General features: G+C 36.1%; 2 protein-coding genes across 5 annotated transcripts in view; one reads left to right on the top strand and one right to left on the bottom strand.

The window, feature by feature from the left end:
* ncanb (neurocan b) overlaps positions 1–9,476 on the top strand; it is a 133,086-nt gene extending 123,610 nt beyond the window's left edge. For 3 of the 4 annotated variants that reach the window (XM_082138812.1, XM_082138811.1, XM_082138810.1), the window contains exons 14-15: positions 3,793–3,975; positions 4,061–9,476. In XM_082138812.1, coding sequence (XP_081994938.1) covers positions 3,793–3,975; positions 4,061–4,179 — 302 coding nt within the window. In that variant the 3' untranslated portion in view covers positions 4,180–9,476. The remainder of the gene's footprint in view (positions 1–3,792; positions 3,976–4,060) is intronic. The other variant, XR_014197885.1, reaches the window with a different exon arrangement.
* A 10,199-nt stretch (positions 9,477–19,675) lies between these two features.
* On the bottom strand, positions 19,676–24,461 carry hapln4 (hyaluronan and proteoglycan link protein 4). The gene is made up of 5 exons (XM_082138279.1): positions 23,906–24,461; positions 23,299–23,407; positions 21,339–21,701; positions 20,955–21,257; positions 19,676–20,042 (listed from the first exon to the last, which is right to left on the bottom strand). The coding sequence occupies exons 1-5, from the start codon at positions 23,912–23,914 to the stop codon at positions 19,687–19,689; spliced, it is 1,140 nt and encodes a 379-aa protein (XP_081994405.1). The 5' UTR covers positions 23,915–24,461; the 3' UTR covers positions 19,676–19,686.
* Between the last annotated feature and the right edge of the window lie 22 nt (positions 24,462–24,483).

The following is a 24,483-nucleotide window of genomic DNA, read 5'->3' as shown; positions in this document are numbered from 1 at the left end:
GATAAGTACCTTAACCAAGTTCAGTGTTTTGGTCCTCCATCATATTTAAATTATTTTAAAAAATAATTTTTTTCCTTACATTTTGATAGTTTAATCGACCTTTTGATAGTTAAAAAAAAACACATATATATATATATATATATATATATATATATATATATATATATTGATTTTAATTATTATATGTTTTAGAAATTTGTTTTTAGGGGTGTGCGATATGACGATTTTTGATCGTGGACGATTAAAATGTCTCCACGATCTGCTTTTGAAGAAATATCGTAGTATCGCGCATTCTCAGTTGCTGTTCTGGCGCCTCTGTCCCAACATACTGAACAACGCGACGTATATTCAGATCAAATGTTAACGCAGCGGAACGGGACACTACAGTTCACAAAAGTTCATAATATGCATGTGCTTTAATGCCTTGTCATTTAATTCGCGTGCTGATGCGCTGTTCTAACGTGTGCGTTTCTCAGCGCGTACATGCGAAGCTCACATGCACTAAAAGCCTGTCTACCAGCGCCTGGATACTGGACTAAGTTATCTTTCGAGTCTTATTGTGCTAATACTGTCAAATACACACAAGATTTACATAAACAAAGTCGGCGATGTCTTAAGTGAAAGCAAACTTGAGAAAATTGAGAGAAAATCTGCTTGTCAAATGCGTGTATAAAAGACGCGTCGAGTGCACAGTGGTAATAGTAAACACGCTGCCGTTTGTCCTTAAAGGGATAGTTCACCCAAAAATAAAAATGATCTCATTATTTACGCACTATAATGTTGTTCCAAGCCTGTATTAATTTCCTTCTAATATTTTCTAATATTTTTCTAATATTAATATTTTGAAGAATGTGGCTATACAAACAGTAGCTGGTCCCCATTGACTTCCATAGGAGAAAAATATACTATGGAAGTCACATTCTTCCAAATAACTTTTATTTTCAACAGAAGAAAGAAACTTATTCGAGTTTAAAACAACTTGAGAGAGTAAATTATGACAATTTGAATTTTTAGGAGAACTATCCCTTTATTGTTAATAAAACAACAAAATGCAAAGAGAAAATCACTCACTGCTCTTGATTGATAACTTTAATAGTAGCTTTAATAAGTATCAATTTATAATTTATACAGTGAAGTCTATGTTTTGTTTTATTTTCATATTTGTTCATTTAATTACTTTCTTCAATGCTACTGTTAAATACACCTGTAGCTGAAAACAAAGCACTGTTTATTTAATTTGTATATTAAGTTGTGTGTGTAATGTGTATCTTTGATCTTAATATTTAATAACAAAGAAAATAATGACAAATATTTTTTATCTTCGCCCCGTCTGCCATTCTTTTTTATTTAATATTTTGTTACCTAAGGCTTTGTTTTTAAAATATGGAAATAAAATATGGACAAACATTAGTTTGGCTGTAATGCTCAGTCACAAAATAGTAAAACCAACATAAAAAAGAATCGTGATAAAATCGTTAATCGTGATTTTCCTGAAAAAAATCGTGATATGATATTTTTACCATATCGCCCATCCCTACCTACAAGTTTGATTAAACTATCACAATATTTGTTAAAATATTTTATATCTTTGTTTTCTCAGTGAAAATATATTCAATATTCAATGACATTCATACATTTTTAAGCATGGCTTAGTTGTCCAAATAGTTTTTGAGTCCGCTGTATCTGAGTGTACAGTGTGTCCAGAATTGAGTATTGATTTTATGGTCTATTATTTATTTATGATATATTGCTGAATCGGAGTTGGGCTTGTGTGGAGCCAGGATTGAGTTTTTTAAGTGTGACATTTGCCTGCTGTCCTCAAGCTAGAAGGTCACATTGCTTTCTCTCCAGACAAAGAACCCCCCCCCCCCCACACACACACACACACACACACACACACACCTGAAAAGGCATACAACAAAACTCATCAAGCTCACAACCAGCCGCTGACTTCCCAGATCAATTCCAGCTCATAGCGTCACTGATTAGCTGGCGATTCCTGCCCGTACTGAGCTACAGATAACCTGCAGTTCCTTGCCAGAATTGATTTGATTCACAGAGGTTAATGCCACGACTTTCTCTGGAGCATTTGATAAAGAAAATCTTACGTGAAAGGGAAAAACTAAAATGAAAAGTGCCAAGGCCATAAAGTCTGCCGGAGTGAAAACATTGAACACTCAAATCACAGGTCAGCTTTATGATGTTTCCCTCCAAATGAACATGCTGAGGTGATTAGCAGCAAGCCTTGGGGTTATAGCTTTGCTGTTAGGAGTGTGAATATGAAGGCTGTAAACCACAAGCTAACTGTTGCATGCGCCCTGATTGGTTCCCTGTGGTGTTTACTGGCCCACAGCAACAAAATAACAGGCCGACTTGCAGCAGCTTCCATCTTCAGTCAAGCAATACACTGAGGTTCAACTCCGAGGGCTCCACCTAATGAAAGTAAAAGGAACTGCAGTGAAACAAAGCTCTTTAAACCTGTTTAATCAGTCAAATGTCACCGCGAGACACTGCTGTAGATTCTTATGTCACTGGGCTATGGTGCTTTAGGGCTGAATCAGAATACAGCAGAATTCTTTTTTTATTTTTCATATTCCACTTCTGATTTGTCAAGATATAAATCTTGAACAGCATTTGAAATCCATTTTACCTCTGGAATGTGACAGTTAAACAAAAAAAAAAGTATTCAATAAAAAATGTTAGGTGGGACTTGATTTTATCCATCAGGAATTGATTATATCTTTAAAAGTGGGATAAAAAAAACATTTTATTATTATTAGTAGTAGTAGTAATAGTAAATTCATTACATTTAATAATAATTCATTACATTTATATAGCGCTTTTCTCAGCACTCAAAGCGCTTTACATAGAAGGGGGATCTCCTCAACCACCACCAATAGTAGTAGTACTATTTGTTATTATATATATTTTTTTTTAATTTGCGATAAGATTCACAGTGAAACATTCACAATGGCACCAGGAACTATGGATGCATCACTTTTTTAAATTATATATAATTATTTATAATTTATTTATTTATAACTAATATGTTTAATTTGTTTTTATTCTAATTTTATAATAAAAGTGTTTTTTTTATAATTTTTTGACGTATTTATTTTTATTTTTAGCTTTACCTCCATCTAACGAGCATTAAAAGTTAAGCTTTAAAAATACTACTTTTATAACACCGTTAAATGTAATCTTTAGCAAATCGCAAAATAAAATGTATTTTCATACTGTACATTGATACCTCAAACACAATTTTTTTTATTATAATTTATATTTTTATATTACAATTACTTTATATTATAATTATTTATAATTTAGTTATAAATAATTGTTAGTTTAAAATTATATATTTATAGTTTTAGATTTATGTTTAATTTGTTTTATTTTTACTCATTTTATAATAAAATAGTTTATTTAATTTTTGTATGTATTTATTTAAAAAAAATGTAGCTTTGCCTCCATCTAATGATCATTAAAAGTTAAGCTGCAAAAACACTAATTTAGTAATACTGTTAAATGTAATCTTTAGGAAATTAATAAAATAAATATACATTTTCATACGGTTGCCTAAATTCACTTTTTAGCTTTTAGTGCTTTATTTTTATTTTATTTGAACAAAATAATATAGCCACCGTTTATTACCGTACCATGGAAATAATATAATATCTGACATAATTGTAAACATTTCCAGGAACATATATTAAGAAAGTATGTTGATTCATATGATGTTGATTCAAGATTAATTTATGTTTTCGTAATCTAACATTATTGTCTTTTTTGCAGTCCTATGTGGAGATCCGCCCGCCGTGGACAACGCTTTCCTGATTGGTCGGAAGCGTTCGCACTACGACATACACTCTGTGGTGCGTTACCAGTGCGGTGACGGTTTCCTCCAGCGCCACATTCCCACTACCAAGTGTCGTGGCAACGGTAAATGGGACCGACCCAAGATCATCTGTACAAAGTGTGAGTGTCCAGATTTTATTAGCTAAAAGTCAATATAAAGAACCGAATCGTCAAATTCATTCACACTTGATACTTGTATTCTCAGCACGGAGATCTCACCGCTACAGACGCCACCACCACAAGTCCCACCATGAGCGCAGAAAGCACAAGAGGCACGGGTCAGGAGGTCATCGAGGTCAACATGAGGGTCACGGCCATTTCTAACCAAATAATCCCCTCCTTTCCCCCAGCCTTTCGCCTCTTTGATATTCGACGGCCTTTCACCTCTCCCCCCCCCCCTCCCCCTTCTCGCCTGGGTCAGTTTACCCCCATTATGATCAGAGGGGGCACTGCTGGACCTCACAAGGACTATAACAATTTTACTTTTTCCGTCTCTTTATCCGTTAATGTACCATCTCATTTTAGTGAATCAACCATGAGGAAAGTTCTTTCGTACCTTCAATGTAGAAAACACTCTAGGTAACTGTTTATGTATTTTTACATAAGCATTAATTGAGCAGGAGAAGTTGGTACTACATGTAAATATTGTATTTCTTTTCAAAACGCAGGATCAAATCAAAACGGCCAGGAAATGCTTGGTATCCGTTTGCTCATGCAGTATTTCTTGACCGTTTTGCCGTTGGTTTCCTCTTTGTAAGACATTGACTTAATTTATACAGTATTTCTGAGTATTGATGTGTTTTGGGTTGCGAGGAGTGGTGCTCATCCTGATTTTCAGAGTGTAAACTGTGAAATTCACACAAAAGTAAAAAACCTCCTCATGTTCTTCTAAACCCGTAAAACTTTATTTCCTCCGTTGAAGCGTGAAGGGATGAGAAAATGGTGATGTTTAAAAACATTAAAAAAGCAGCATAAAAGTAATTGTTCGTTGTTTTCTGAAGATTTATGCGAGAAACAACGTTTTTAAAGTCAAAAGCCGTTATTCTTAATCTTGACTCAATGGTAGCTTTGTTTGTTAGTTTTCAGACCCATATCTGTGGAGTTCTCTGTGAAAAGTTCTCTTTTCCTCACGCAAACTTACTGAATACCTTGATAAGGAGAACATAGAATACATATAGTCATATGAACCACTTTAATGATCATTTTACTGTGCTTTTCATCATTTTAGGAGCTGTCTACATTAATTTTTACACTGGAAAAAATTATATGATCAATAAGTTATGACAACATAAGTTTTTACATTAAAACTCATACTAAACTACTTTAACTGATTTTCCAAAAAAATTATAAGTTATACAAGATTCAACTCTTTTTTTAAGGCAGTTTACTGTGATTTAAGTTGAAATGACTTAAACATCTAAGTTGACTGTACTTAAAAATGTAAGGCAGCATCTTTTTTTACAGTGTATTGTATGGAAAAGAGCAGCTTGTACTCTCTACAAAGTTAATTCTTTTGTGCTTCACAGACAAAATAAAAGGTAATACGGGTTTGGAAAGACATGAGGGTGAATAAATGATGGCAGACTTCTCATTTTGGGGGTTGAAATATTACGCTAAGTCCTTAAACAGCCCTTAACGCAGAAGAATTTCAACCCTTGACTGAAGATTTCTTATCTTTCACAGGTATTGACTTGACAAGAATTAGATAAAATATGCCACTGTAAAATCTCCCTACTACTGGTCCCTCTATCTGTAATTGATAGTCTGTGTCATGATCTCCTACTTTTTCCCCCACAGAGGAGAAATTGTCCTGTCAGAGCCTGTCGGCGAGAAAAAGAGGGAGAATTAGAGCGACAGAAAGAGAGGTTCGACTCTTCTTAATTGCACTCGGCTATATCTACGCCACATCAAACTGAGCCAGTGACAAGGTACTTTTAACAGCCTCGAGGGTCGAACGCTACACCCATAATTAGCTTCTCAATGTAGCACAGTTGGGGAAGAAATAAAATAAGGATGGATTCCCACGGGTGGGACAAGAACGAAAACAAAGAATCCAGATGGTGCGATATCACATACAGGTTAGATGTTAAAAGTGCTCATGGGTAAATTTCAGAGACAGGGATACCTCCAGCACTGAAGATCAAGCGGTTTAAAAGGAAAGGCTCATGCAGAAGAAAGCCAGTAGAGATGCAGCATTTGGCCTTCTGTTCTCCTCAGAGTGAAAGATGTGGTCTGGGCTCACGGTGGGTTTGAAAAGCACACTTTTTTTTTTCTGTCCTACCAGGTGCGTGTCCTGTTTTTCAAATAGTACTGCGACAGCTGACTCAAAAATGAGGGCTTGCGCCTTTTTCTCTGCCCTCTCAACCATCCTCTTTACCTTAAAAAAGGGCAGAGTCTTTATTTTACCGAGCATTTTTTCTAATGCCGAGGTTCGTGCTTATCTCTCGCTGTTCCTTTCTCAATTTCCCCATGAGATTGCGAACGTAGCCCACTTCTCCGCCAACTTCTTTTCAACGTCAGTGCTCCCTCATCTTTCCTTCTCTACCTTTATCCACCTTTTTTAATGAAACAGCCCAAAATTGAGAGACTGTGAAAAGCCAATAGTCTGTCTGAATATCTGAACAATTAATCTTTTTTTTCCAAGCAAGCTTAATTAATGTTGAGGTTATTGCCCCTTTTTTTGAAAAAAGAAGCAATTGACTTCAAGAAAAGGATGATTTTAATTTGAAAAAGCTGTTTTTGAACATTTTGAAGTTTAGCCAAAAGCGGAAGAATGTGGGTACATTTCTATCTAGGTCACATTTCACCCCAATTTAATGAAATTGTTCCAAAATTTTTTTTTTATATATTTTAGAACAAATACAACACTGTAAAAATGTATAAGTTATGACAACATATGTTTTTACATTGTTATAACTCAGCAAAATAAGTTAAGAAATTTTCCAATTTCAACTAATTTTTTGAGTCAGTTTAATGTAATTCAAGTTGAAATGACTTAAACAAGTTGGTTGTACTTAAAAAAAATTAAGGCAGCAACTTTTCTTTGCAGTGTATTGTTATAATTGTATTTTATGATTTTTTTATTCATTTTGTTTTATTTTTATTTTGCATTTCCTTAATGGGAATTTGAGAGGAAAGATTTACTTAATTTTCCTGAAAATAATGTCACAATGCAAAAACAAATTCTCATCCCTAAAGCAAAATACCCTTTAAAAAAAATGTATATTATCAATAGGTTATAACAGCATATGTTTAAACATTGCTTTAACTCATAAAAAAGTTGAAAATTGCTTAAGTTATACAAGATTTAACTATTTTTTTTAAGTCAGTTTAATGCAATTTAAGTTGAAATGACTTAAACAAATCAAGTTGACTGTACTTTTTTTCTTTTGAAAAAAGAGCTGGACATATTCTGAACGGGTTTCTGGTGATTCATTTGAATGCCTGTGCATGATTTGCATTGAACAGGAGGTGTACCAGTGTTGTGCAATTTGTCTGTCAAAATTGGAGTCTCGTTCTGATATCCAGTATCCTAATAATCCATATTAGCTGCTAATGTACCTCTATATCACACTAATAGCTCTTTACAGCCCTCAGCTCAGGCTAGCAAAGGAAGGCAGATGGCTAACAATGTGGCAACTTAATTGCGAGCCTTGATTATAAAAATGAACCTTTAAACAAAGAATGTTCACAGCTGTCTTTTGGCAGGCATTCTGGAGAACCGTAAGAGGCAGCTGCGGGATTTTCTTGTGGCAAGTTTTCTGACTAATTGCCACAGAGCAATTGCTATCCCAGAGGTTGTTATGCTAGCTGCACCTCCCCTTTGTAGTTACATTTGTGGAACATAGTCTTATTTAGGCTTGTTTGCATGACTCATTCAGACAGATTTGTCGAGTTCCTCACAAGCAAAATATGCAAAATACTCTTGCGCATCTCACAATAGCCGCCAACACTTTGTTTGCTATCTCCCGCTGCAGCCGACTGGTGTTTTTCCATTCACTCTGTTTTGGTACAATGTGCACGTTGTGACGAGAGTTTAACCTTGTCCTTTTCGTATTTACATGATTGTTGGAGGTAAAGAGGAAGCTGTGGAGGTGAGACAGGAGCATGATGTCCTCTGTTTAATCAGGACTGCAGGTAACACGCCACATCCATCATCCCCTTCTAGACTTTCGCAGCAAGAGTAGCACATCTGAATTTTTAGTGCGTTATCTTCGTCTGCTGGAAATGTCTTTGATTGGATGGTGTCAGAAAGGGAATTACCATGACAAAGAAGCCAGTTCATCTGCCGGTGGCAGTGCGGATTCTTCTGGAAATCGCAGCTGCTTAGTATACTTAACCCGAACATCCGGCGTTCCCTGTTCACCTAAACCATGCTTACATAGTCTGCCCTTTACCTCATAAAAAACTCTATTGGCACATAATCCTATCTGTAAATTCCATCCCGGCTGGCTGTCATATCATTAAACCCAACTTTGGGATGTTAGCGCTTTCTGAGAGGACCTTAAAGAAGACTCTATGATACAGATTAAGATATTGTAAGGCTTTTTTTTAGTTTTCCATGCTCCTATGTATATGAGTTACACCTCAGATCATGAGACATATTGAGGAGAGGTGTGCTATTACTTTTCTAAGTGGTCAGACTTTCGGAAAAAAATCACGTAAACTCACATTGAAGGAGAGACCCAAGCCATAATATCATAGAGACTTAAAGGTGCGCGCTTTCGACTTGGACTAGAAAATAACCACCCAAAACAACCTGGCAACAATGATAGCAATGTGTTAAATACCATTCATCATTCTACTGAGTTTTGCCCAGGTAAATTCCACATTTTATCTCGATATGGTTGGGTCTTTGGCTTTATATTATATCCAGTTGGACTGTGAGGTTTTCGAACTTATTATGAGATCATCCAGTCGCATTTATACCTTTTTGTGAATTTTTTTATTTTACTGTTTACTTTGCCTCTAAAGAACCATGCCTATGATTTTTTTCTGTATATTTATTATTCGTTATTAATGACCCAGCATTCCCTGCTGTTAAAAGCAGTAAATTAATTCCTTCAGCAGTAGCAAAACAACCTTTTGGCACCACTCCTCAGCTCTGTGATGTACAGACTTTGTTTTCAATTCTTGATGTTTTCCTTAATTTTTTATGTATGTATGTATTTATTTATTTATTTTTCACTTTTTTTAAATGAAAACTGAATGTGTTTGAGTCCCCGGACCTTAGTCACACAGGCTAATTCTCTATCTGTTCTCCAACCCAAGGCAGAAAACACTCCTGCTGCTGCATCAAACATTAAACACCGTCTTCTACATTGAGTTACTGTTGTTTCTTAAAACATTTTCTTCAGCAGGATGAGCGAGTTAGGCTGTGTGAATGCTGTCCATGTGTGTTATTCAATATTTATTGATGTTCTTATGAATTCCAGTTCTGTCATTGTATCATATTCTTTACCAAACATGTGTTCAATTAAAAACATTGGATGGGATCGGTAATATTATTTAATTGCTTATATCTTTGGCTGTTGTTTTTGTTGCAAAGAAATTACTCATTCATAGTTCACCCCAAAAATGTCATTCCAAACCTGTATGAATTTCTTTCCCCTCATAGAACACAAAGGGAGAAATTTTGAAGAACGCTCATGCTGCTCTTTTCCATACAATGTAAGCATATAGTGACCAAGAAAGCCATACAGGTTTGGAACGACATGAGGGTGAGTAAATGATGCTAAGATTTCCTTTATAGATGAATTATCCCGTTTTAACAAACTTTAATTATGTAATCATTCAAACTTAAGGGCCTCTGGAAAAAAAATGAAAAGTACAGATAAATTTATGCACATTTATAAAAAAAATTAAGTTGTTTGGTTTGGCCAGGATATTTTGTTTTAGCATCGCTATATCTTATTTTGCCACTACAAATGTTTTTTTTCTCTCCATCACTGGACGCAAGTTCTTCTTATCAAGCCGTTGGCTCTCAAGAAGTGTTTGGTGAATAATTCATACACACCAGTGTATCTCTGACTACCTCTGCTTTATCTCTTCATGTCAGATTCAAGGTCTTTGATGTTCCATCCTCACGCTGAGGCGCGAGACATTGTAAATATTCCTGCATCTGCTCCTGTACGGAGCTATGATTCTCACGTTTAATAATCAGGCGAGATCAAGACTCAGAAGTGCACAGAAACGCAACAAAACAAGGTGTTAGACGTGCAATATCAGAGGTCTATTCATCCAGACATATACAATTTTTAAATAAATTGTGCATAATGAAAAAGCACCCTGTTGAGATCAAGTTTCACCTCAAATAGGTCAAATACATTTTCATAAAAACAGCTCATAAAGGCACAGTTCAACCAAAAAGGTAAATTATGTAAGTACTTACTCACTTTCTTCTTCTTTTTTCCATAAAAGGACAGTTCATAGTTCCAAAAACACAAAAATGTGGACCATTTGATAGTTTGTATGAGGAACAAGAAGAAAGTATAAAAAATGTTAAACCCTCATGTTGTTTCAAAACCCAAATGCTGTTATTTTTTTCTTTAAAAGTACAGTTCATAACTCCAAAAACAAACATTTGGTACATATGACTAATGCACCATATTGCAAGTCATCTGATGTCATACCATAATTTTGTGAGGGACAGCATGAAATTTAAAGGGATAGTTCACATAAAAATGAAAATTCTGCCATCCCTTACTCACCCTCATTTCGTTCCAAACCCATAAGACTTTTGTTCATCTTCAAACCACAAATGAAGATATATATTTTAATGACACCTAATTTCTGTCCATTCCACAAATACGCTGATGCTTCAAAAAATATTATAAAGAGAGCGTGAAAGAAATCCATATGAATCCAGCAGATAAATGCAAGCTTTCCTGTAGCTCAGTGGTAAGAGCATTGCATTAACAACGCAAGGATGTGGGTTCGATCCCAGGGGATTGCACATACCTATGTATAAATGTATAGGATAACGCAATGTAAGTCGCTTTGGATAAAAGCGTCTGCCAAATGCATAAATGTAAATGTAAGTCTGCTGAAGAAACACGATCACTTCCTATGAAAAACATTTATTCACATATAAATAATGATCACATACATAGAGCACATCAAATATTGAAAACGGAAGCTCCCATGTGGTTGCTTGGTGCACAAGAACCAATGAGGTTTATTTTCACGCCTCAAGCAAGTACTGTATCTTTCAGGTGTCATTAAAAAAAAAAAATCCTAATTTGTGTTTCAAAGATGAACTAATGGGAATGGCATGAGTAATTTATGACATAATTTAAATTCGTTATACACTAAGAATTTGTCACCTTTTGTATGCCAAGAAAAAACAGACTGATCTCACAGAAAGCCATGTTGAAAAAACAACAGCATGTGCGTTTTTTAAATGACATGAGGGGGAGTAGATGACAGAATACACATTTTTGGGTGAACTGTCCCTTTTTTTTTTTTTTTTATCGACATTTAACTGTTGAGACTCCATAAGCAACTCTGGTTTGAATAAATTCCAATCTAGTTTAATTTGGCATCTGTAGTGGGAGATCTCTCGGCCCGACTGATCTGCATGTGCTAGACTCTCCCAGCGTTCCAAGGGCAAGCTGTCCTCATTAGACGTCAAGCTGTGGAATCTAGTTAGTGTTGCTCTTAAGATGACCTAGGCATTTTTCCAACTGCAAAAACACATTCCTGATTTACTGTGCTGCTATCTTTTGAACCAGTTACTATTCTGGGAGGGATATGAATTTGAAGAAGTGTAAGCCTTTTTTCCTTTTTTTCTCAATAAATAGCATCTCATCCAAGAACTTTTTCGCTGACTGAAGCTAACTGTGCAAATAGCATGTGAATTGCCAGATTCTCACGGATTTACTTTCTGAATGCGTTCCTCGTCGTAAACCTACAGCATTTAGAAAAATTGTGACAGTCAACTATCTCCGCACTCCCCCGGCGTGCTTCTCATTTGGGAAATGCGTTTATACCGTTCCCACATTAGCATCGTGAGTCAGTGCTAAGGTTAATTCCTATTATTAAGTCCATTTATCATTTCAGTAGGTAAACTGATGAATACAGAAGGTCTGCTAAGTCTTTGCAAGAGCCGCATTTAACAGGATAATGATGTTTGTGCAGATGGTTGCTGAGTCCTTAGTTGCTAATAGCTTTTTAAAGTACTGCAGGATGCAAAGCAGGCCAAAAAAATGAGTCGCAAACTAAATAAAAAAAACTTCCTTCTGCTCGAGTCCATATGGGCCGCTAGGGCTAGATGCACATGCCCAGTGTACATTTGTTGTTGGTCTACGGTTGACGATCCAGAAACCTTCCTTCATTAAGCAGCTTAGCGCATCTTCAGTATAACAGGATTTTCACACATTGGTGACTTTGGGGATAGCTCAGAGTCCTCTTACTCCTGGTCTCACTCCAATTGGGAAGCACCGCGTGCTCCAGAGAAGAGCTCAACCTTCATGGCTAGGAAGGGCCACCTCTCAGAGTTTTATAAAACAGTTTTATTGCTCTGGCTGTTGCGTCCAACTCCTGACAAATCCCGGGTTGATACAGTTCAGTTGCGTTCCAATTTGCACTCTTATCAATGCTGGTGATGGGAACATATGCGAGACAAGATAATGATTTATCAAAATGCAACATGTTCTTGGATCTTTTGTTAGTTTGGACCCTTAACCATTAACTTCCCCTTAAAACGAGATGCATTTTTAACCATGTTAAGGCTTGTTTTAGCTCTAAAACAAACAAGCCTAAATCTAAAATCTGTTTGGTAGATTTGAATGTTGTTCAAGGCCTTAGCACTGTTAACCCAAATAAGTTGGCAAAAAAAATAAAAATTCAAGTTAAGAAATTATAAGTGTAAGTACGAAGAACTGCTAGATTTTTATTTTGTACTCATACTTTTTAATTACTCTTGACTTGAAATATTTGAGTAAGCTAATTCATACATTTAACTTAAAATGATCATGTAATCTCAACTTAAATTTTTTAGTAGTGGAAATTTGGCTAGCTTTGATTCAGTAAATGCTAACTGGTAACTTAAATTATTTTGAGCATTAGGGTTTACATTGTGTCCTAAGTGTCGTTGATACCACGGTATCCATAATGGGAAACCTATAACCTAATAAATTGCATTTTGATATGACATCTAAATTTTCCAGTTTTTAAAAACTTTCTTTCCTCCTTGGGTCATGTTTAAGATCATATTCAAGAGCACTCTGTGAATAAATGCTCTAAACAGTTCCATTAACCTTCTGCCCCTTCTTTTCCACTTCAGTTTGAGTTCTCTCAACACAAACCGGCGAGGGAAAGCAGCATGCTTGCTCTTGATCTGTACCTGCGGCCGCTTCCGATCGGAACAAATCAGCAGGATCTGTGTTCAAAGCTTAAAGCATCTAAACAAACAGTGAACACTCACTGTTCACTGCTGGAGGCTTATTCAACAAAGCAGAGCCTTTGTATGCACTGACTCATTACCTGCCGAAATAGGCTAATCAGTGTTGCAAACACTTCAGTCAGACATGATGTTCGAGTGTTCAATTTTCACTTTGTTTTATCCTTTCAGCAGGTACGAAATGAGATTCTGATTCAGTTTCTGATTGCCCAAGAGGACGTGCTCAGTTGTTAATGGTCAATTAATTTTGACTTCTTCATGTTGAGGGAAGATTAAAAGGATCCAATGACAGTCATGCAACTATTTGAAAAGACATGCATTAAATTGTCTTTTTATACATGTTCCTGTTAAGAGAGTAACACAACATATGACATGATAATGGCAATTTTGTAACAGCTTTTTAGAAATAAATGTACAAAAAAAAAGATGCATTTTTTTGTGTGTTTTTCTAAGAAATAGTACAGCTCCTTACATATTGGTGCACTGTAAAAAAATTATATATTGTTGGTTTAACTTAAGTAAATAACCTGGTTGCCTTAAAAATATTTCATTGAAATAAAAAATTTGAGTTAAAGCTGCAGTCTGTATTGTTTCCTCTTTGTCGCCATCTCTGTTCGAAATCTGCAATTGCAGTTATTCGCGGAATTATCAACTTTACATTGGTTGTGCCTCGGCACGGCACAGCGCGGATGAATCCAATGTTTTGAGGAGAATGTGCAGCTGTCAGTCACCGCACCGGTGTGGATACTGTCATTCGCAATCACAGATTCGGAAGTATTTTCACCAGAAAATGGTATCTGATCAAGTAACTTTTGTTCTGACCAACTAAGGGGGAAAAAGCATTGCAGTAAATCGCGCTGATTAAATCTAACGATCGCTTATATCACGTCAAACCGTGCAAATTATACTTTGTTCTCAAATTGTTAATTTTAACAACATCAGCATTGCGTGACTACATTTAATGCCCCGATATTTATCCTTGTTTTCACATGGGCCCAGTTTCAGTCTCTTTTTTCCTGTAGCCACTCTGAAGTCCCGAAGTCTTTTGCATTTTACAACGGGTGAATCTCCAGTTGTCACTGGTGATTGTCGTTTGAACCTTTCTGGATCCGCCATCAAATAGATAAGTTTAATTATCCGGAAATCCACCAGTACCACTGGAATTAAAAATATTATTACAAGCTTACTGTTTGGAATTGATCTAAGGCAAGCCTAGTTTTCAACACTGGCTGGTTATGTACTTGCACAAAAAATTATTTTGTTACAGAAAAAAAAAAGTTACAGAATGCAGCTTTAATACAATGGAGATTGGTCTAATCAACAGAAACTCAAGATATTATGTTATCTGAACCACATTTGTTATCTAATTTGATTTGACAAAGGAAAAAATTGTTGTGATAACAAATCATAAATATATATTTTTACAGAAAGAATTAGCTGTTTCTGGATTGTTTAAAATGTTTAAACTCATGCATTCAAACATGCTACTGGATGCCAAATGCAACCAGAAATGCTAAGCATATAATGGATGCTATCAGAGTAAACAGCCTAATTTCAGCAAACAATTACTGTAGCTTTTTTTTTTTCCAGTCATGAGGCCTCATTATAGCTGTTACTATGGAAATGTAAGGGTCACTTATGTTATTCTGGCAAAGCAACAAACATTTTCTCAAGTGTTTTTGCAGACTGTAGACACAAAGAGAGGCATCACCGGGTGCTTGTGCCCAAGACAAACCAAAATAGCAATGTGCAATTTGCTAGAGCCATATTCAGCCATCGTCATGGTTACCAGCGACATCAGGTTTTTCTTCCCTTTTTGTGTCAGAGGTCAAGTTTTTGTGTTCACAAGCAATTCTGTGCCCAGCATCCACAGTATTTAGAGAATTGAGAGGCAACGCAAACAGATAAATAACTTTAATCTCAAATGCTTCATCATTGACAATATTGTGCAATACTGAACAAACAGTGCAATGTCAACCACTAAGAGGTAGTAAAGCAGCTTATATAAGTCTGTCGTTCACAATATTTTAGCTTTATCGGTGTAACAAACGTCTTAAAATGTCATGCTTAATTCTATTATTGCTTGCAAGGTCATTCAAAATTTATAAAAAATGAGTATTATGTGCATAGTAATTGGCAGTGTTGGGCAAGTTACTTAAAAAAAGTAATTAGTTATAGTTACTAGTTACTTCTCACAAAAAGTAACTGCGTTAGTAACTGAATTACATCATTACAAAAGTAACTAATTACCAGGGAAAGTAACTATTGCGTTACTTAAAAAAAAAAAAAAAAAGTTTAAATATAAGAAATTTCTTGGATACCCCCAATATGAAATGTTAAATGAATGAAATTGACACTAAATAGAACATCTTATTATTATAAAACATTGTACACTAATCTACACTATTTTAATGTTGCTGTGGGACAATGTGAGAGACACCTATTAACTTAAATATTAAAATATTATCATTACTATAGTGCAACAATAAAACAATAGATGGTTTAGAACTTTTAATATTTATTGCACAGACCACAACTGGCCAACAAATAAGTCTAAAAATAAATTATGCTTCTTAAGAAATGTACCAAAAATAAATAAATAGTAGCCTAATAAAAATATACATACACATACACTAGTGCATATAATTAAAATGATAAAACTCACACACCTTTACAACTGGTAGACATTCTGTATAGCCTACTTGAAGTATTTTCTTCCTCACAATAGTAAGTTTAACAAAAAGTGCTTTCAATATAATACTGAACAATGTATCAACATAAATAATAATAATACAATATAATCTTTTGGGGGTTTATTTTTATAACCTACGGAGAATGTCATCATTAGAGGTTATTTTAGCCAAATTCTAGTCGTGTTTGCCGCACGTGCTCACAACCGTCAAACAAATATGTTTGAACGTTCCCTGCAGGCTATTTTGGAGTTTATGTATAAACTAATTAAAACATTGCATATGATACCAATATGCTACAGAGATTATTCAAATGCTGATATGTGTAATTTATTTATAAATAAAGTATTTGCTCGGACACATTCGGTCACTGTCGCGCACTGTCGAGCGCGTTCTCGGACACACTCGGTCTCTCTCGCGCACTGTCGAGCGCGTTCTCGGACACACTCGGTCTCTCTCGCGCACTGTCGAGTATGGCAAGCCGTTTTAACTTTTATTCATTTCCAGGATATGAATTGTTGATATCAAGAATTACATTTTTGATATCAACAATTGCATTTTTTGATATCAAAAATGTAATTCTTGATATCAACAATTTCATTTTTGATATCAACAATTGAATTCTTGATATCAAAAATGTAATTCTTGATATCAAAAATGTAATTCTTGATATCAACAATTGAATTCCTGATATCTGTAATTATATTTTCACTAGTGAAATCTCACCATAGGCTGCCATTCAAAATCAATTGTTGATATCAAGAATTGATTTCTTACTAGTAGAAATATAATTGTTGATATCAAGAATTACATTGTTACTAGTAAAAATGGCAATTACTGATATCAATAATTGAATTGCTACTAGTAAAAATTTTCATTTTTGATATCTGAAAATGTATTTCTGATATCAATATTATTTCAGATATCTAAAATGGCTTTCTTTACTAGTAACGATCACATTCATGATATCAGAAATTAACATTGTCACTAGTGAAAATCAAATTCAATTGTTGATATCAAGAATAGATATTTCAACTAGTGACAGTTTAATTCTTGATATCAAAAATAAAGGTTTTTACTAGTAAGAATTGTATTTCTGATATGTGTATTCAGAATTTTAACTAGTAAGAAATCCATTTTTGATATCTGTAATAGTTTTGTCGCCCTTTTAACATAAAACACATGTAGGATATGAATTGTTGATATCAACAATTAAATTCTTGATATCAACAATTTAATTCTTGATATCAACAATTTAATTCTTGATATCAACAATTACATTCTTGATATCAAAAATGTAATTGTTGATATCAAAAATGTAATTGTTGATATCAACAATTTAATTGTTGATATCAACAATTATATTTTCACTAGTGAAATGTCACCATAGGCTGCCATTCAAAATCAATTGTTGATATCAAGAATTGAATTGTTGATATCAAGAATTGAATTGTTGATATCAAGAATTGAATTGTTGATATCAAGAATTACATTGTTACTAGTAAAAATGCAAATTCCTGATATCAAGAATTCAATTGTCACTAGTTGAAATGTCTATTCTTGATATCAACAATTGAATTGCTACTAGTAAAAATTTTAATTTTTGATATCTGAAAATGTATTTCTGATATCAATAAAATTTCAGATATCTAAAATGGCTTTCTTACTAGTAACAATCACATTCATGATATCAGAAATGAACATTGTCACTAGTAAAAATGGAATTCTTGATATCAAAAATGAACATTGTTACTAGTAGCAATTCATATGTTGATATCAATAATAGACATTTCAACTATAGTGACAACTGAATTCTTGATATCAAAAATAAAGGTTTTTACTAGTAAGAATTGTATTTCTGATGTGAAACTGGAATTTCAACAAGTAAGAAATCAATTCTTGATATCAACAATTGATTTTGAATGGCAGCCTATGGTGACATTTCACTAGTGAAAATACAATTACAGATATCAACAATTATAGTTTTTACTAGTAGAAATTCAATTGTTGATATCAAGAATTATCATTTTAACTAGTGACAATGTAAATGCTGATATCAAGAATTAGCATTGTTACTAGTGGAAATGTAATTTCTGATATCAAAAATTGCCATTGTTACTAGTAGAAATCTAATTCATGATATCAATAACTATCATTTTAACTAGTGAAAATTTTGTTGTTGATATCAAGGATTCATATCCTGCGAATGATTAAAAGTCAAAACGGCTTGCCTATTGCCATTCCCAGGATATAAATTGTTAATATCAAGAATTATAGTTTTTACTAGTTGAAATACATTTGTTAATATCAAGAATTATAGTTTTTACTAGTTAAAATTCAATTGTTGATATCAAGAATGAACATTTTTACTAGTTGAAATGTAATTCCTGATATCAAATTTTTTTTTTTTTACTAGTAGAAATCTAATTCCTGATATCAAGAATTATCATTTTAACTAGTGAAAATTGAATTGTTGATATCAAGGATTCATATCCTGGAAATAAATAAAAGTTAAAACGGCTTGCCATAGTAGAGCGCGTTCTCGGACACACTCGGTCTCTCTCGCGCACTGTCGAGCGCGTTCTCGGACACACTCGGTCTCTCTCGTGCACTGTCGAGCACGCTCGCGGCATTCGCCTCGCTTTTGTCGAGTCCCGCGCCTCATAAACACTCACACACCAGAGAAAAAACGTTGCAGTTCCTATGGCTGAGAGAGAGCCTACTCGGATGAAAACCGCTTCAGTGAGCTCAATTAAAGTAACGCCGCATTTTTATTGACAGTAACGGTAACGGCGTTGTAATGGAGGAAGCAGTAATTAGTTAGATTACTCGTTACTGAAAAAAATAACGCCGTTAGTAACGCCGTTTATTTATAACGCCGTTATTCCCATCACTGGTAATTGGCAAAGCTAATCAGTTTTGCTAAGGTGGCAACAACTGTGAAAGTTAATTTTAATAAGCAAGCTAAGCCCAGCCAAGCTAGCCAGTTCATGCTAGCATCTGATGCGAGTTTTGTCCATTATAACTTTCTCATCATCAGGTCAGTAAGGGCTATCGTATGGAAGCTTGTTTCCACCACAGAATATATATTTTTTAAATATAATTACAACATTCCATCTCACAATTCAGACTTTTTTCTCAGAGTCGCGAGAAATAAACTTGCAATTGCGAGATATAAACTGAAACTCGCAGTTGCAAGGAAGTTAGAATTGTGAGATATAAACTCGCGAATTGCAAGAAATAATCAGAATTGTGAGATATAAACTCGCAATAGCGAGGAAGTCAGAATTGTGCAATATAAACTCACAATTGCGTGGAAACAAGCTTCCAGAATATTGCTAATGTGCTACACTCATTATAAGGCTAAATTAGCTCTCCTGCTCTCTTAGTGCTCATTAAAGTTGCTTTTGTCTTCCCTGGGAAACAGCAGAAAATAAAACAAATTGAAAACCTCAAGGCTAAGTTCTGTTTTCTCTGCATGCAGGGTACACTGTGAAACATTTAGGCTAATACATTGTGCCATATTTTTCCCTAGTGATGTTTCTGAGGAAAAAATTTGCTAACTTTCACAATTTAGAGATGATTGACACCTTATTTCAAGTGAGTAAAATTTTATAAGCTTGAATATGCCCCGAGTTCAGCGCTAGCCTAGTTGCCTAGTAGCCTAGCAGGTGTGCAAAAAAAGCCTTGTCTGTCAAACAAGGAAGCCATGATGCTAGTACCTAGTATTTTGCACTTTCAGATACTTCTGGTGCTGTTAGCTGGTTTGGATGTGGTTTCTTTCGGAGCCTGTGTTGACTGGACATCAGGGTTCTTGCGGAAGCAGTAGGCTCCGTAGAGGCGGAACTTCTTATCAGGGAAACCCAGGTTTCGGACACCGGGTTCTGCGCCACCGCAGCGGGTCCGAGGATTGACTATGGGGTAACGAATGCTGCCATCTTCCACCCATCCTGCCTCACAACGGTCCAAGAGCTGGATCTTCCAAGCGGCATACAGTTGTCCGACTTTGGCTATCACTGCGTCATCACGTTGACATGCCTTTACCGCCTCAAGGTAATTTACCTTCTTAAAACGTTTGAGAAAGTAAACACGTCCTGCAACAGAAACACAATTTTATGAAAGACAACAGACGCTGTGAGAAGTTTTGAGTAGCTCACCATAAATGACTGAAATGCTGAAGAAACATGATTGGTTGAATGCTGCAAATGTTCTGGCAAAAATGCTCATGAAATCCATACTAAAAGAAGACATTTTACTTCAGATGAATTTACATCTGCCTTTAACATGATGAAATAAAAATGCCTGGCTGGGTAAGAAAATGAGGAAAGAGGACAAAAAGAAAGAAAGATTTCAGAATGCCACCTGTTTTTCAGGAGTCAATTATTGATTTTCTGTTTGTTTATGTGACTGCTGACTGTTAGGGCAGCACATCGTCTCATATTTCCCACTGGGCCATTCTGTAAATTTCCAGCAGCTGGTCAGTGTAAGGGTATTATTGAAAATTGCCCTAGCTATAAAGATTTCAGGACAAACTGTCCTCTCTAATAGCCCACTTGGGGATGAAAAGAAAAGCCTTTGGCTCTCAATGACTTGACTGCAAGTGGGTTTGAAGAACCAGGCAAGTCTTGTGTACCCACTGGATCATTCAGCACTTAGTAACAAATGGTCTGAACCTGAGCCAAAAAATTCAGTTTTCTTCCTGAAGACAAAATCAATTCAACTTTCAACTGTTCAAACGCCTATTATTCCCACATGGTCACAAAGTGACTTTGCACCCCAGAAGCTGTACTTAATCATAGTTTCGCTGAAATTTGATTTGATTTGGCCAATTTTCCAGGAACTGATGCATTGCTCAGTTAAAACTTCTTCATTTATATCACTGGCACCATTTGTTGGACATGTATCAAACAGAAGGCAGTAAAAGGAGAAGCAGGAGGACCTTCTCAACAGAAACCTGGTCCAACAGCCTTAGGCTGGAAGAGATTGCTGAGAAGGCAAACACTCACCGTTGAGGTTCGAGGTAAAGCAAAAAGCATCAAAGAGTTCGTCATCTTTGTGCCTGTAGCCGTAGTTGCGGACACCGGGAGGACTGTCCTTACGGCCACATTGGTCTCGAGGATGGGAGATGGGGTACTGGACCGAGCCATCTTCTAACCAGCCGGCATTACACCAGTCCAAGCCCTCAAGCCAAGCCTTGTGTAGTTGTGCATGGGAGGCCAGAATAGCATCTTGCTGTCGGCACACATCCTCAGCTTGGTGGTAGTTCAGCTTGTAGCGTCCGGATGGAGGATAGTATGGGAACACCACACCTTTGAAAAGAAGTTCATAGAAACATGACACTTTATTCAATCTTAGTTGCTACAATAAAAACACCTGGCCAACTCCCTGACCTTCAAGGTCTAGATTGACAAATCCTGTGTCATCCTCCATGTCATTGGTGACCTCGCACTCATAGCGGCCATAGTCTTGCAAGGTGATGTTGTGAATTATAACTGAAGCGTCTCCTGGTCCTGCCCTCTCCAGAGACACACGGCCACGGTAAGACCCAAATACCTTCTGTTGTCGCCCCAGTGCAACAAACACGTCTTCAAACTGGAAAGAATCAGAAATCTTCGTCCATTTGATACGAATGCGGTAAGGGTCGACGTTCTCTGGTTCATGGTGGAAACGGCAGGGAAGGGTGATAGTTCCACCGCGATGGGTGACCACCTTACCTGGAGCAGTTTGTACTATCACTGCCCCAGTATCATCCTCTAAGGAAAAAGAGAGAGAAGTAAAGGAATCACTACACGCATTGCACTGTATGCATTCAAGGTATCGGTGTGTTTCTGGGAATCAAACCCTTGACTTTAGAGTTCCTAGCAGCAACTTCAGAAACCAGGAAGGCCACATTCAAACCGAACTAGATTCTGCAATCATATTTGTGTGTATATATCATTATTTATAAAAAAAAAATGTACAGGTGAATTCAGGTAAATTGGGCCACTTTTTGAAAGTCATTCAATGTTGAAAAGTGGCCTAATTTACCTGATTTCATCTGAATTTTTCTGAAAGATTTCCAGACTTTGTCAAAGGTTTGGGTGAAAATGCACCTGATTGTGAAACTTGGGACTGTAATGCAGTTCATGTGCAAATAGGGTCATTTTCTTTTCAGATATAACCACATCTGTCAGTATTTTTGTGGTGTGTCCCTTTAGGTTCAGAGAACTCAACTGACGTGTCAAATAAGCCTAAAATCTGCATTGTGCATTATTATCTTTCAAGAGTGCCAGTTGTATGCAGATGCAGCCCACCTGCTGAGTACTATACCTTTACCTTTTGAGCAACAGGAACTTCTGGCCCAACGAAGACATTTGAATAACTATGGTATCGAAAACGACACTGAAAATGCTTTAATCCTTAACATTTTCTTTTATTTCCCACAGAATGCCTTGCTTTTGTCTGAAGGCTGTTCAAAGGCACTTGAAGCATAGTTGGATTTGAAGGTGGATTTGGATTTGCTCCTCCAAGCCACCAAGACTTAAAAGTGTGAACCACAGCTATCAAACAACACCTTTTCTGATAGCTGTCCAAGATCTTCCGGACAGACCTCAAGGGCCGTAATCAGCCTTGACATCTGCTCATTTAAACTGTCAGCTGGATACCTGGCAATCTGAAATGTCTGTTACCAAAACACTTTTTCTTTTGAAAGCAGGGTTGCCAAACATGTCCAATCATTAATTCAACCAGAGACAGCAAAGGAACCAGTATTTCATCTGAAGAAAAGGGTTCTAAACTCAAAGCAATGTCACTGTAACCACAGACTTTTTGAAAGTAATTTGCAGCTGCCAAGTAAATGATGAGGCCATGCTGTGAGAGGACAGCTAGTGCAACAGCTATTGGCAATTAAAGACTGTTTTTCCTTGCTTATATAAAAATGAATACCAAATGAAGAAAAGAGACCTAGTGGACCTGAAACTGATTATGCAGTATGTTTACTTGCATTAGCGGCGTCATCCCTATAATATGAATATGCAAAGTGTATCGGATGTTGCATATTGCTTGTATTTACCCTACTTGAGCCTTACAACTGGGTTTGTAACAGATTTTCTTTTAATACATCTGGTGGTCAGCTACTGAATTTGAGAAGTGAGATTACACATAAGATGACTATTGTGGGTGGAGAGGTCTCTAGGTCAAAATTGACACGAATTGCTCTACATATCAAAGCGCTTACATGGTGGCAGCAGAATGCAAGTAGGCGGTTGTCAGTAGGTATCATAACCTTGTTCTGATTACATTGCATTCACATGTTTGCATTACTTACATTGTGATCTGACACCAAAGTGGCACAGAAGACAATGTACTTACCCATTACATGAACCACTCTCCTCCGTCCTTTCTCTATGTCGGCTGGGTAGGTGGTCACAAAGGGTGAAAGGAACAACAGTGCGCAGGTAATGGTTTCCAGGCACAAGATCTTTTTTCAAAGAAAAAGAAAAGAAAAAAAAACAGAAAGGGAACAACTAGGCTTTATTCATATTGTGCACAAAATAGTTTGGTTTTCAAATCTTTAAGATTGTTTACACTGACATTTTGACAAAACAATCAGCATGTTCAAACAGCGTAGTCAATATCTGATAGCCTACATAAGGTTTACCCGTGGATTACAAAAACATTCTGTTATCTGATTTTTGTTCTGATCTTTACAAAGCCAAGCAGTGTTTGTTTACAAATGGTGGCCTTTATTACGTATTCATTTAAGTAACATGATCCAAACCACACATACACACAACTACTACTGCAGCAGCACTGACACCAGCCCAAACACATTATAGGCTACTACGACACAGCGGAATCGTACATCATTATCATCCTCAACTCCCCTTACAGCATCTTTGAGCATCCCCTACCGCAATGCACTGCGCATTATCAAGGTGACAGAAGTAAAACCCACACACATGCGATGTGAACTCACCATCATCATGAGAAGACGTGTTTTATGTTGAGATGGGGTAAAGTTGTTATTGCTCCAGTTGACTGAGGCGCGTTAGTGCAGCTGTCCCGATCCTGACTCAGTTTCACTGCAGATGTCTGTCGCGTCTCATCACGCACTGCTGACGGTATCAGCAGTGGAAGACTCTCTCATTTACAGTAGGCATTAAGAAAAGCTAAAGCTTAGTGCTGATGTAGTAGTGTGATGATAAAGAGTTACCTCTTTTTATCTGACGCTGTACTATGAAGTTGTATTTGTATAGTTTTCTCTGTTGCGTACGTTGCAGACCTAGTTTATTTATTCTCAAACTCGGTGCTTGGAGCTTTATTCGACAAGTTTATATAGTAATTTAGTCGTGAATATTTAACCTCAAATCCCACGACAACCTTTAAACTTATTTTTTAAACACTTCGGACCTTTTCCATGCAAAATGTGATCTCGCTTTGCTTGTATGTTTTGAGTTTGGATATCTGGTAAATGGAGCATATTGTATTGTGAAGATTTGTTCAAATAATGTCGTATCTTATTCCTGACTATGATGAATAAAAGTACTAATTTCC

This window comes from Leuciscus leuciscus, assembly GCF_965113295.1.
Source record: "Leuciscus leuciscus genome assembly, chromosome: 15".
NCBI classification, from domain to species: domain Eukaryota; kingdom Metazoa; phylum Chordata; class Actinopteri; order Cypriniformes; family Leuciscidae; genus Leuciscus; species Leuciscus leuciscus.
Note: the sequence above shows the minus strand (reverse complement) of the source record. Positions and strands in the feature narration are given on the sequence as shown.